The sequence below is a fragment of the Pezoporus occidentalis genome, unplaced genomic scaffold, assembly GCF_034315485.1.
Source record: "Pezoporus occidentalis ecotype Australia unplaced genomic scaffold, CSIRO_AGI_Poc_V1 ctg239, whole genome shotgun sequence".
In the NCBI taxonomy this organism is placed as follows: Eukaryota; Metazoa; Chordata; class Aves; order Psittaciformes; family Psittacidae; genus Pezoporus; species Pezoporus occidentalis.
The window spans coordinates 209,638-223,727 of NW_026914275.1; the positions used below are offsets into that span (position 1 = coordinate 209,638).

A 14,090-nucleotide genomic window follows, 5' to 3' on the forward strand; every position below is an offset into this window, starting at 1 on the left:
CAAACTCAACCTTTCCATGACGTGCTGCCAAACCCTCATAAGCCTTTCAGCATGGCTTCCCACTGTTCTCTTCACTACATTCTAGCTCTCAACAAGTACCTGAAAGGAGGATGGAACAAGGAGGTGGCTGGTCTCTTCTCCGAGTAACAAGGGATAGGAAAACAGGAAACGGCCTCAAGCTGTGCCAGGGAAGGTTTAGACTGGATATGAGGAACAATGTTTTCCCCGAATGGGTGCTCTGGCATTGGAACAGGCTGTCCAGGGCAGTGGTGGAGTTACCACCCCTGGAAGCGTTCACAAACCATGTAGATGACGCCCCTAATGACGTGGGTTAGCGGTGGCCTTGGCAGTGCTGGGGAACGGTTGGACTTGATCTTGAAGGTTTCTTCCAACCCAGGTGATTCTATGGATAAAGCTGATAATATCCTGATAGGAAATTTATATTTCTACCAAAGGCAACTGTGTTTGCAGGCTTTCATGGTCTGCTCCAGAGTCTCAGCCTTGGTAGTATTTTTACTCTTCCAAACTCCTGTGTGAACAGCTGCAGAACTGAGGGAGGCATGCTTGAAGCCAGCCTGACAGGGTGAAGAGCAGGCAGCAATAGGTGAACAGTCTGCTGTTCCTTTTTAGAGTGACTCCATCCGTCCTGGATCATTAATGTTCTCTAACTTCTGGTGTCCGGCTTTCTTCAGCCTCAGCAAGAAAGCTTAACATACATAACCAGTGTGCTTAAAAACACAGTGGTGTGGTTTAGTTTGTGTTCTATGTGACACAGTGCATGTTGGCTTCAGGGGCTGAACTGAGTCGCTGATGTGACAGCAAAGCAATTAGGGTGACCCTGACTGTGATGGGATGACCAACACCTGCCATGTAGGGTTCACCGAGTCTTCTATGATGAAAAGATGACAAGAAATGAGAGGAATGGGTCATCTCCATACACAACTCATATGCTCAGCAGCACGGCACCCCTGCGTGGATGAAGTACTTATTCTCCTCGCTATAGGTGAAATAGGAAGGTCTGTTAAACTCTGCAGGAAGTAATTTAACACAAGTATTACCACAGTCACAAATGTAAAGTGTGTCTGTAATAATGAGAATTGTACTACGCATGATTTTATAAGACACTGTCTTATAATCAAGACAAAAATAACTGTCTACATAGTAGTGATTACTTTCTTAGCTGCCTAAAATAAAGCAACAAATGTAATGCAATGCAAGGCATGGAATCAACTGAAATAATAACCTATATTCAAGCCTGCAAAAGCAATAGCAGGACGCCTGCTGATAACCTTCAATCTAACCTAGGGTTAAATGTTCAGTGACTCTGCAATTTTGGTTTGTATTTTCAAAAGAACCAGTGAATCCAGTTCTGTCTCTGTAGTCCTAGTCTTCTCCAGTGCACAGTGAACAGAGTTCATTATCCACTGCACTAAACACTAAGTAATGAGTTAACAATAATTAAACTGAAAGAGACAGAGATTAAAGGAATTTATTATTCCCTGATCCGCCAAGCAAATTGTTTGGATACCTGCAATCAATGAGTAATGATGAAACAAAATAAAACCCCCAAAACCAAAAGTGCCAAGAACAGGCTCATAAAAACCTGTTCAGTAAGGCCATGTGTCTTTGTTAGGTTGAACAGCAGAGCATTTTAATCAATACACCACCACCCCCACCCCCCCCCCCCGTCTTTATACATCATGAGAACAGAGGCAGAATGTGACCCTAAATTATGCCTTTACTGTTTATTATTCATGTATCAAGGGACTAATGAAGATTTACAGTCCCATTGTGCTAAGTACTGTAAAGTGAAATATAGAGAAATAGTGAGACTCAGTACTCCAAGACTTTATAATTTGTAGGCAAATTACAAAACACAATTATTTAAAGACATTAACGCACAGATGGGGATTGGGGATAAAACAGATTAAGCAATTTACCAAAGGTCATGGCAGACACATGTGCCAAAGCAGAAAAACTATGAATATCTTCAAGGCTAAAGATGGAAATCCCACCACCTCTCTGGGATCCTGCTCCATCACTCACATTGGAAAAGTCTTTCCATGTATGAAATGAGAATTTCCCCAGTTCCAGTTTGTGTCTGCCACCTCTCATAGCTGCACCCAAGTGCACACAAGTCTACCTCTATTTTCTCTATTCCCATCCATTAAGCTTTTGGTGACAGCAGCAGGATCCCCCCTACGCTGCTTTCTTCTGGACTCCTCAACGCTGCACAAACCCACATTTCACAGCTTCCCCTTCTACAGTTCTACTCCAGGCTGTTGCAGGGGTCTCACACAGAGGCACACCAGGCTCTAAGAGCTGCTCCCACAAAGAATGCTGGAAAGGGGCCTTTCAGATGTCTTTAGCTGACACAATGAATAGCTTGATCAGCCTGAGTGACACAGCATGCTCAAAACACATCAGTGATAGCCAGACAACACAAGACAACACCTTACTGGATACGCACACATCAGCAGATACATTTAGAAACGCAAGTCCTAAACTCTGTCAATGGAGTGTATTAGTAACAACGAAAAATATTTCTTCTACAACTGTGACAGGAGATTGCTTCAGTGCAACACAAACAGTAGCAGCAGTGTTACTTACAAGATAAAACTGGAGCCTTCAGACAGCTGGATAGTGGATAGTGGGAGAAATGATACTGCATTTAAACAAAGTGGCTTTCTTTCCTGGTTTACAAGTGAAACGTGCCCTGCGTCAGACAGCATTTGCTCTCGGCTTATTTTAATGAGAGCCAAGTCAGAGCTTAGGCTTTGCTTTTTTCTATTTGCTGGCACCTGTGAAGACTTACCAGTGAGAATTTCATTTTAATTAGTTCTGCAGAAGTGCTACCAACATTTGGCTTAGGTTTCCCCTGAATGTACTGTCCTACTGAGCAACAAACGCAGTTCACTCAGCAACAGGAAGCCACCCTGACACTAAAGGCATCAGCATAGCATGGAGGCATTTGAAGCTGTAAGCGATGCCACAATTGCAGTGTGGTACATGTGGATATGGCAAAACAAACTGCTCTCCATCATGAACCAGTCTGGTGTCAGAAACAAGCATGGCTCTGTACATAACTGCTCACCTCCATCTTGGGAGGAAGCTGCGTATCAGAGCTCAGGCAGGGAAAATCTCACCCCACACGAATGTTGGCACCAGCAAGCTGGTCAAAATTCCCTTTCCAGAGCTACCACCCCCATGTTTAGACACACACACATGCATAAATGTATAAAACCCATAAGTCAATTCCAGTTTCATGGCAATAAACCATAATCTCTGTTATGGTGTTATAAGCACCACATCTATACATATTCTAAATACCTCTGTGGAAGGCGACTCCACCGCTTCCCTGGGCAGCCTGTTCCAGTGCTTGACAACCCTTTTGGTGAAGGAATTTTTCCTAATATCCAGTCTAAACCTCTCCTGGCACAGCTTGACGCTGTTTCTTCTTGTCCTATCCCTTGTTAGTTGGGAAAAGGGCCTGACACCCATGTTGCTACAACCTCCTCTCAGATGTAGATGTACACCTACATCAGGTAGATGTAGAGAGCAACATTTAACCTGGCAAGGAGTGGCTGTGAGACTTCATGGAGAGAAAAGCAAAGAGCAGGCTGCCAGCGCACCACATGCCTGAAGCTGGAGGTCAGTAACCTAAACAAGTCCTTTTCTGGCATGATTGGGCTCTGCAAACAGTAAGGTAAAAACACTTGCCAGTAAACCTAAAGAGCAATTTACAGGATTTATAGCACTCTGCTCTGCCACAGCTAATTCCAACCCTCCACAACTGACATCACTTTGACTACCTTAATGTATCTATTAAGTGGCCTCACATATTATCATCCTGTATAAATTCCATCAGAGAAAAATTTAATCCACACTTTCCACATCTAAACTTTTTCTGCCCCTAATGTCAATGTGTAGCAGAGATAATTAAGTTACTGGTTACTATCAACTGATCAAATAAAACCAAATACAGCTTTCCAAGACATGATGAGTGCAACAGATACTGTTCTAAATCAACTTATTGCAAACCCTAGAGAGAGGACAGATGTGCAGACTCACCTGGGAAGACAAAAAGGAGTATCTGATCACTGGCCTGAGGACAGAACCTCCATGGCAACTCTGAGGAACAAGGGGCTTTCCCTACTCTTGCACTCTGTGCAGGGACTCCAGTACCTAACACATTAGAGAGATTCATGCATATATTTATACAACATCATATCACTTTGTGCTTATCTGGGCTTAAATTCACATAGGGAACACACTAGTGGCAGGCACACTGCAGAAGGCAATCGGGAACACTTCTCTGACCTCTCCAGGCACTTCTCAATGTCTGCTCCACACTAACCATCCCCAAACACAAGCAGTTGGGCCACTCCTACTTCCTACCCCCCATCAGACACGATGGGGCACAGGCCCTGGGGAGCCTGTGGCTGAGTCAGTGGGACTTCTACCTACAGGTTCCCACTATTGTGCAGCCCTTCCTCAAATTCACAGCAGATGAGTCTCCAGATATGGTCTGGTCTTAGAGAGCCTCTCGAATACAAATACCAGCCTCCTTCTCCCTCAACATGGAAGCCTCCATGAGACCTCCCACAAATGAAAAGGGAGTGAGAGGGTTAGGGTTTTTTTTGCAGGGCTTGCTTGGTATTCTGTCACAAAGCCAAACAGATGTTTGTAAAACCTAAACTATTATTCAACTGTTTTAAACTCATGCAGCTGTGCACAGCAAGCAACTGCATCAGGGGAGAAGACCACTGCTCTCTTTTAAGGAGTACAGTTTAATAAACCAAACTTCCCATGAATTATCTGAGCTCCCTCATTCCAATTGAGTGTTTATGGTACAGGAAACAGCTGAAAAGAGCAAAGTAAAGTGGCTTTTCCAGCCTCATGGTAAAAATCTGCATCTAGACGGGTACAAAGAGCAGACCCTCCTCCTGCTAGACCTATGTGGTATATTACAGCACCCCATTTCCACCACCCAGCTTATGTGGGAGATCGCAGGAACAGACAAGTGATAGATGCTGATAGAGCATCCCCCTACTCTGCCATCACACAAAGTTCACTTTACACTATGCTCAGCCCTCACTTCAGGATCAGTTATGCCACCAAATCACTACAAACTTGAGCACAACAACATGAACAGAAAGCAGCAGAGGCTGAAGTAGCCTCTGTTTTAACTGTATTTTTTAAGAAATGTGCAATTAATCTAAATTTCTGACAGTGCTTTTATTCTATTTCTATTTATGAACAAACTTTACAGCAAGCAGAATTTCTAAATTATTCATATTTTAGAAATATGCCCGTCTGCTCCAGCTAAAAGGGAAGAGACTTGGGTAAAGCTCATGGAAACACTCCAACTAAATTATACAGTATAGTTTTACAATCCTATAAAATACCAATGTTTTACAAGCCAAAACTATTTGTCATAGACTCTTTGCATTCTAGTCATATAAAAGATTGACTGTCTGCATAAGTACTATGGCGCTGCTCCGTGAAACCACAGTAAAACTTTCTGTGTTGTTGTTTTCCTCTTCTTTTAATACTTCAGAAGAATGCATGGCAATTTAAAAGATTGTTTTACTCCTGCTGCTAGCACAGGAGTTGCAGCAGCTGGTAATTCTGTGCTTTTGATTCATGCTGCACTGTATAGGAAAAGGCACGAGAAATTAAGTTAGGTTTATAATCTCTGTACAGTGATTCATGTGTTTGCTAAAACTCAGAGCGGGAACCGTCACAGAGCACTCTGCTCATTCAAGACATAAGAAACAAAAAAAGTGGTCCATGCGTGAAGAATTTCCAAACACACCAGTGAGCAAAAGTGACTGACCCAGCTCCGACACATGCAGACAAGCATTTTCATAGAATCACAGCATGGACTGGGTTGGAAGGGACCTTAAAACTCATCCAGTTCCAACCCCTGCCGTGGGCAGAGACACCTTCCACTAGAGCAGGTTGCTCCAAGCCCTGTCCAACCTGGCCTTGAACACTGCCAGGGATGGCATAGCCACAGCTTCTCTGGGCACCCTGTGCCAGTGCCTCAGCACCTTCACAGGGAAGAATTTCTGCCTAATGTCTAATCTCAGCCTCCCCTCTGTCAGTTTAAAGCCATTCCCCTTGTCCCGTCACTACAGGCTCTTGTCCAAAGCCCCTCTCCAGCTTTCTTGTAGCCCCTTTAGGCACTGGAGCTGCTCTGAGGTCTCCCCTTCAGGACCCTTTCTCTTCTCCAGACTGAACCAGCCCAGGTCTCTCAGCCTGGCTCCAGAGCAGAGCTGCTCCAGCCCTCGCAGCATCTCCGCGGCCTCCTCTGGGCTCGCTCCAACAGCCCCATGTCCCTCTTGTGTTGTTGCCCCAGAGCTGGACACAGGACCGCAGCACGGGTCTCACCAGAGCAGGACAGAGGTGTTGAATCCCCTCCCTCAACCTGCTGGTCACACTCTGGGGATGCAGCCTGGCATACAGGCTACATCAGAAGTGTCTACAGTCTAAAGCTTTATGATGTTTGCAGAACAATCTGGCAGCAGAAGTAACCAGATTGCCTGGGAATCAAATGTTACTTAAAGACATGTTTTACCTGTCACGGATGTAACATATTCTGTGGAGGAATACAGACATCACAAGGCAGTCTGTCCTTCATGGGCACCAGGGAAAACAGGCAGATTTTCTGCTTTTATTGAGTTTTGAACTGTATTTATTGTTCTGACTTTGAGAAGAAATGTCCTAATGCAAGGGCAGCAACAGCAACTTTGTGCAAACAAACTACAAACCATGATGGAATGATCTTCAAGCAACTGCTACGAGGGTTCCTGCATGTTTCAGGGTATCTTTTCCCTGGGTCTTTCCATCATCTGAGTTATCCTTCCAGATGTCAAGACTGTCAATCCTCCTTCCACAGACAGGGAAGCAAGAATGTGACTTTTTCCAGGGAGATTTAATGATGAAGTCATTCTTTACCAACTTGCTCCAGGCCACCAAGCTGCCCACTGAACCTCTCTTACCTTCTCACAGCTGTGCCTGGTAGTATTTGGAGACGCTTTGGAAAACATGGCCCACTTCTGACCTAACTCATAAGGGTGGAAACAAGGAAGGAGGTGCTCAGGGTTTTCAAAAAGACTCAATCTATGCAGAAGGTCCAGAAGGGGCAGACACAAGTCAGCATCAAGCATTCTCCTCAGCTTTACTGCCACACAACCAGAAGTAGCATGTTCAACTCCTTTCTGAATTAGGCCTCAACTGATAAAGATGCTCTTCCACAGGACAATCCCAAAAAGTGTCTCCACATGTTTGCTACACGCCTGCTGCTGCACAGAAGTCAAGGGGATATGGGAGGTAGGGCTCACTATGCCAGAGCAGCTCGCTGCCTTGACACTATTCCCTCCAAAAGGCTACCTGCCTGCTACAGGTACACAAAAGCACCTCACAGGACAAATAAAGAAACACAGTACCTAGAAATATGTTGCCTTCAGCAGGGGCCAGGGCAGCAGAAAAATTAAAGCTGTTTCCCCAAGGAAGCCTGCAGACCTCCACAGAATTGGGATGTCAATTTCCCTGCTCTTCCCCTGAAATTCCCAGCATTTCCAGCTGAAAGCAGACACAAAAGTTTCCCAATGCCAAGGACACCTGGAATCACCCTCCCACCTTCCCTGCTCCTCAGTTCCACAGTCCCACCACACAAGCAACAGAACACCCAAGCTGCTGCTCGGAAACCAGAACTATAGCACCAGCCCCAGCCACACCGTGCTGCAGACAGCAGGGTCAGGGCTGTTACTGCTCAGACCAGCAGCTCTCTGAGGCTGGGGCCATCCTTTATCCTGCCTTCACCTTCCACACTGTGCCTAATGCAATTTGCTGCTGCAATAAAAGCAGATGATACTTAACCCCCCCTTCCTTACTGATGGGCAGTGCTGGGTAGGGTGCAGAGCTTGGCTCAGTTGCTGTGATGCTTCATTACCTCTGGTTTCAGCTAGCGTTGCTGTGACTTGCCAGAGGAAAAGAAAACCTCTGGCTCTAAATTTGGTGATAATCAAGTTAGCAGCTCCCTCCCCACCTTCAGTTAAGTCAAACCACACTTAATATTGAAATTATCCAGAGGAATAGATCTATCCAGTCCCCTCAATGCAAGAGAGTCATACTGAATGCAATAGAACATTAAACCAACTGCTTCCCAATACATGCCAAAAGCCACATGTCACCTATCAAACCCATCCAGAGACTGACTGACATGTGTTCCTAAACAGAGCAGGGCACTTACAGGGCAAGACCAGAGGGAAGGTAAGCCCTGCAGTTTCACTCCCTGGTTGGGGCGGGTGCCGTCAGCTAGACAAGCACGCAAGTTTGTTTGGCAAAGAAAATACATGACTTTGCTTCACCAACAAAAGAAGCTGTTGAAATCATTTTGTCAGACAGAGCTGACAAGGATAATCACGCGGTGAGAGCTTAGTCATGCGGATCACAGCGACAGAGAGGCAGATCCTCTGAAAAACGATGGCAACACCACGGAACCCTAAGGCTATCTAAGCAGACTCCGGACCCAGCTCCGGCTCCTCCCGGCTCCGGCCGCTGCCGTGGCCAACCGCTAGAGGGCGCCCATTTTTTTCCCTAAATCCCATTCGGATCCTGGTTTTGCGTGCACATGTTCTGCAGTCAGCCACAGCAAAACCGCCCCAAAGTGCCCAATATCCACATTTGCCTGTATATTTTGAGTTAAACAGAAATGGAGACACACGGTTCAGGCATGGCTTCCTCTAACCTTCGCACCAATCTACTTGTCATATGGCACAGTTGCAGGTTGGGCAGAGAAGTGACCCAGAGCAGCCCTGCAGAGAAGGACCTGGGGGTGCTGGTCAATGAGAAACTGAAAATGAGCTGGCTGCAGTGTCCGCTCGCAGCCCAGAAATCAACAGTGTCCCCGGCTGCATCAAAAGGAGTGTGGCCAGGAGGTCAAAGGAGGAGAATCCTGCCCCTCCACTCTGCTCCTCTTGGTGAAACCCCCCTTGCTGTGCAGTTCTGGTGCCCTCAACATAAGTAGGACACGGAGCTGTTGGAGCAAGTCTCTAACACATACACTTGACAGCGCTCTCATCACAAAACCCAATTATGCAGCCTAAAAGGACCAAAAGATTAAAAAGATTGTTCTGACTTATTTCAGCTAAGGAACAAGGAGAAGCATGCACAGGAGGTCTGTGACTGGATGGGCAGCAACATAGCTTGGCAAAGTCCACTGGCTTCTTTCTGTGCCCTCCTCTTCTTTCACTGTGATACACCCACTGCCCATGTCAACAAGGTCAACCTCGCGGAGAGCCAAGTCTAGGAAGGATTAATTTTGGGAATAAACAAACCAAAGTAAAAGCCTAGCCCAAACAGCAAGCAAGAGCCAAGCACATCCACATCAGATCACAAGAAGTCTCCTCCAGTACTGGAGATACCTTCTCTGCTTGAGACAGTGGGGAGCAGTCACCCATCCAACATCAGTAATCCTAAACCATTCCATCAAGTCAGCAGAGAAAGCTGGATACCCTCCCCCAGACACACTATTTTCTTCCATAGGCTTTCTCTCTTCCACTACACACCATGCTGTGAGCCTCAAAAGACCAGCTCTTAGCACAGGTACTAAGTACACTTACATCAAGACACCTCTCTTCTTCAACCACCAGTTTAGGGGACCCACGGTGGGAGTGACGGTGTCTGGGCAGCAAGAGTGAGAAAGTGGAATTTGCTGCATCCAGAAGACTTGAGAGGAAATGGAACTAGAAGTTTTCAAACTGCTTTCCCATCTTTTTGTAGCAATCACAGAAACCCCCTAGAACGCTCCAGGCATCCCAGCCGGTGAGCAGGAACAGTCTCCAACAGAGAAGAAAACTTTGCTCAAGTATGTCTTACAGAATCAAGCATCATAACTTTCCCAAAACCAAGGAGTAGGGAATGTTTCCCCTACTGTTAAAAGCTTTCTTCCAGGCACATCTCCACCTGAGACTCCAGGCGCACGTCTGTCCGTTAGGATTACTACCACAAGCAGATGCTTCTTTCATGCTTGGAAGTTTTGCCACTGACTTCAAAGTAGGGAGATATAACACCTTGTGTATACCCTAAACACCCTTAATAACAGCACCTGACACATTTAAAGTGCTTAGACATGTTAAAGGCATTGTACACCTTTAGCAAAAAAACAGGAAACCCTGTCTAGGTGGCTCATGAGAAATATGGTGAGCCAAGAGTCTATCCCTGAATCAGATGCTTATCTATTAGCTAGCTAATAACTCTGTGACTGCTCCTCAAACTGATCTGTACAGTCATAAGCAGGGACTACCTTCTGGTGAGCTGTGGAGGCTTTGTATTACTCATAATCCTCTTAAATCATAACAAAGAATACAGATTAGAAGGTGTAAAGCATGCAATAACTGTTCTAAACCCAACATAAACACAGCCATCTCAGCCTGAGTCAGAGCCTGCATCATGGGAGCTTACTGAACTCCTTTTGAAGTCATGTTCTGAGGGTGCAAGTGTGGTTTCACTCCCAGTGCTGGCCTGGTGTGACAGCAACATGCACCAAGCAGTGCCTGGAGCCAGCTCAAAGGAGACAGGAGCAAGGTCAGCCCAGCATGGCAGCACTGCTACAGGGACAAGGCAGTGGGCTGAGAAATGAGTATTCCCTTTTGCTTCAGGGCAAGCAATTGAAAGAGAAGGAACAGCAAGATCCCCTTGACAGAGGGACAAAAGAGGGACAAAGTGAAGGGCTTTTGCCTCTGGAGGGCTCAGAAATAAGATGAAAAATGTGATTCTCCGGATAGCTCTGGTGAAGGGCACCATGAGGAAACCGCAGCACAGGTCCAACTGGAGCCATGGCACCTTCACCAGTGTTTCTTACCTTAGCCAAAAGTTGTTATATGTTGATGTGTGTGTATTCACAGGTGTCAACCAGGGGGTGCCTGACAAGGCTCCATACAGATTATGACCCCCATGGTCAGCAAGCTGAACTAATGCTGTTGAGCCTTTAAGTGACGACTGAGCACTTAGAATAATGTAGAATTATAAACTGCACCTCCTACACGTAGGGATACTCAAGAGTCTTCCTTTTTAGAGACAACAAAACTGCCATCGACTTCTGCACTAACATGCACAACTGCCAAAGAGCATACAGGATATACAACACTTTTATGGACATTTCTAAGGTTAGTATTAATGTACATCAATGTTTTAACCGTACAGTAAGTACAATAGCAGGAGGAAAGCACATTCCTAAGTATCTCTCAGTCAGGAGGTATGCATGATAATTACCAACGAAAGTCATTAAGTCCGCTAGCTTAAATACCGGGTTTTAAATACCAGGCTCATTGTATCAGCAGCAGCAGGTTTATGGGTGGAACCTTCTTCTCTCAAGCACTCCTTCATATTAGTTTCCATGTGGTATTCCTCAAAGTTTTATAGCATTTATCTATAGTTTCCCTGTCTAAAGTAACAACCAGAGATGCCCAGTTTGATACTAAAGTTTTAACTACTGTTGCTCAAGACTTGTCAGCGTACACGTAGCAACAAATAGTAAGAAACAAAACTCCTGCTTCCCAGAAACCTGTGTGTCCTCTGTCACTTCTTGAGCATGAATGGTTTGTAGGCACAAGATGTTTTACTCACTGCCAGCCTGGGCTACATAACACTTGTACCCACCGTCCCCAAGGTCTGCCCATATAGTACTATCCCTGTACACAATTCTGTAGCCATCCCTATGAGTATTTGTAAATACCTAGACCTCCAAGAACTTCCCACTTGAAACAGGGCTCTAATGTATTCACATTTGTCATAATTAGATGTAAATGTATAAAAAGCCACTTTCTTGCTCAGCTGAATTACTATTCTATTAATAGTCATGCTCAAACGATTTTGAAATTCCCCACTGTTTAACCTCAAGACTGCTCAGCGCATTTGGGAAACGTACTCTTTGTTGCAACTTGACAAAGAAAGTCTTAATTTGTCCACATGTATGAGACATGCACATGGTTCACCCTATGGGGCAGATAATGACTCGGTTTCCCTGGAAAACTACACAATGAAATATTCAACATAAGGCATTCTGTAGCTTCGATGGGAACTACAAACTGTAGTTTTCCTGGGATGTCCCTGTAGGTTGGCTCTGGCACGTATGCCTGCACATTTTATGCTTTGTCTGAAGGAGGAAGCCCCCACAAGGGAGGGGAAATCTTTCAGATATGGGTTCATGAGTTGGTGTATCAAAACTTAGATGAGAATCTATAAACCCAAACCAAAACTCCCAATATCTCAGCATATTCCCCTCAAGATTTCAAGAAAAAAACCAACCCACCTAACATAAACCAGACCTTGAATATTCTTTGGTATTTCAGTGGTTTTCTGCAAAGAGGAGGAAACGAACCAAGATTTGTCCAAATCCAGAATGAAGGCAAGCGGACACACTCTGATGTAGGTTGCTCAGATTTCCTCTACACTCTACGTGCTCGACAGAGCATCATTTTACTCCTGCTTCGTTTTAACGAGTGACAAATGCCATTTATAGGTTTGTTTCCCACCCAAAAGAAGACGAAATCAATTCTTCTCTCTCATAACCTTGTGGCATTTTCCAGTTCCAGCACCAAAACCCACTGCAGACTAATTATCCTGATTTCTGAACCAACCCCTGAAACCATTTCAATTGTACCCAAAACAGAAAAAACGAGACAATGCAATAAAAGAAAGGACCGCCGAACACTTGGACAGGCACACACCCTACACGCCTCCCCCCGCCCCAGCTTCCTTCGCACCGCCACCGCTGCAGAGAGCCCGCTTCAGCCCAGGCAGTGGCTACAGGGGGTGCCCGGCCTTCGGGGTAACCCGTCCGGTCCGACTCCTCGCCGCCGCGCCCAGACACAAACTCCAGAGGCGGGAGGGATCAGCCCCGGTCGGAATCCCCTCGCCCTCGGCCACCGCGCTCCGCGGAACTCACCAGAGATCTCGGCCTGGGGCACGCCGCTGAGGCTGAAGCCCTTGGCCCCATACAGCTGCCGGACCTCGGCGCAGCTCCTAGCCTTGCCGCCGCTGTCACCGCGAGCCGGGGCGGAGGCGACACACAGCAGCCAAAATCCCCACGGGAAGAAACGCATCCTTCTCCGCTGGCCCCGCCACCTGCCGTGCGAAGGGCAAAGCCAAGGTCCCGCAGCGGGGAGGCGGCCGGGGTCCCTCTGCGGCGGCGGTGGCGGGTCCGGGGCGCGGCCCCTTCCTTCCCTCCGTCCGTCCCTCCCCGGGCAGTCCCGGCGGGACGGCGCGAAGCGGGGCTGGGGAGCCCCGGCTCTCGGGCTCTGCCGCGGCGAAGGCTCCGGCGAGTTCAATCCGGACGCCTCCGCGGCTTCGGCGGAGAGGGGCAGAGATCCAAGTTTGGCTGGGCCGGGCCGCTTTAGAGCCCCGGAGCGTGACCGTGGCAGAGGGGCTTTTGTTCTTAGCGCGGCTGCATCCCCGGGCAGTCCCGCCACGATGATGCCGGCTGCGGCGCGGCAGGGCCGGGCGGAGTGGGGCGAGGCGCGGGGCGGGCCGCAGGACTGCTCCCTCGGCACGGCGCGGGGCTGGGCTCGGCGGCTCGGTCCGTGCGTGCGGCGGCACCACTCCACCTGCGCGCCGAGCCGGGCGGCGGGGGAGCTCCGGAGCGAGGCCGGGCTTCCCCCGCCGGACGTGGCATCACGCCGTCCCGCGCCAATCCCGCGCAGGGCGCAGCCCCCCGCCACGCCCCGCGCCCCCGCCACAGAGCCGCGCTCCCCTGCGGGGCTGCGCCGGCACGGCCCGGGGGAGCGCCGCGCAACCCCGGCTCCCGGCCGCCGGCAGCCAGACCTCGCCCGGGAAGATTCACACCTGCCGTGGAGCACCGGGGAATGGGGTACTCGGGCGGTCGCACGCCGTCCTTGGGGAAAAGGGGCGTTAAAGCCATCTTGGTCGGCGTCGTGGTCCAGGTGCTGCACCTGAAGACCCCAAGTGCCCCCAGATTTAGTGGGGAAACAGCCACGTAGAAGACTTAAATTATACAGCACTTAGCCAAAACGGTGAGTAGAAAGCATTGTAACTGGGAGCCTGGGAATTCCAGCAAGGTT

General features: G+C 47.8%; 1 protein-coding gene across 1 annotated transcript in view; it reads right to left on the reverse strand.

Annotated features, from left to right (window-relative positions):
• Positions 1-13,538, reverse strand: part of GPC1 (glypican 1) — a 199,506-nt gene extending 185,968 nt beyond the window's left edge. The window contains exon 1 of the mRNA XM_062622041.1: positions 12,959-13,538. Within this exon, the coding sequence (XP_062478025.1) occupies positions 12,959-13,115 (157 nt within the window). The 5' untranslated portion in view covers positions 13,116-13,538. The remainder of the gene's footprint in view (positions 1-12,958) is intronic.
• Positions 13,539-14,090: the final 552 nt, after the last annotated feature.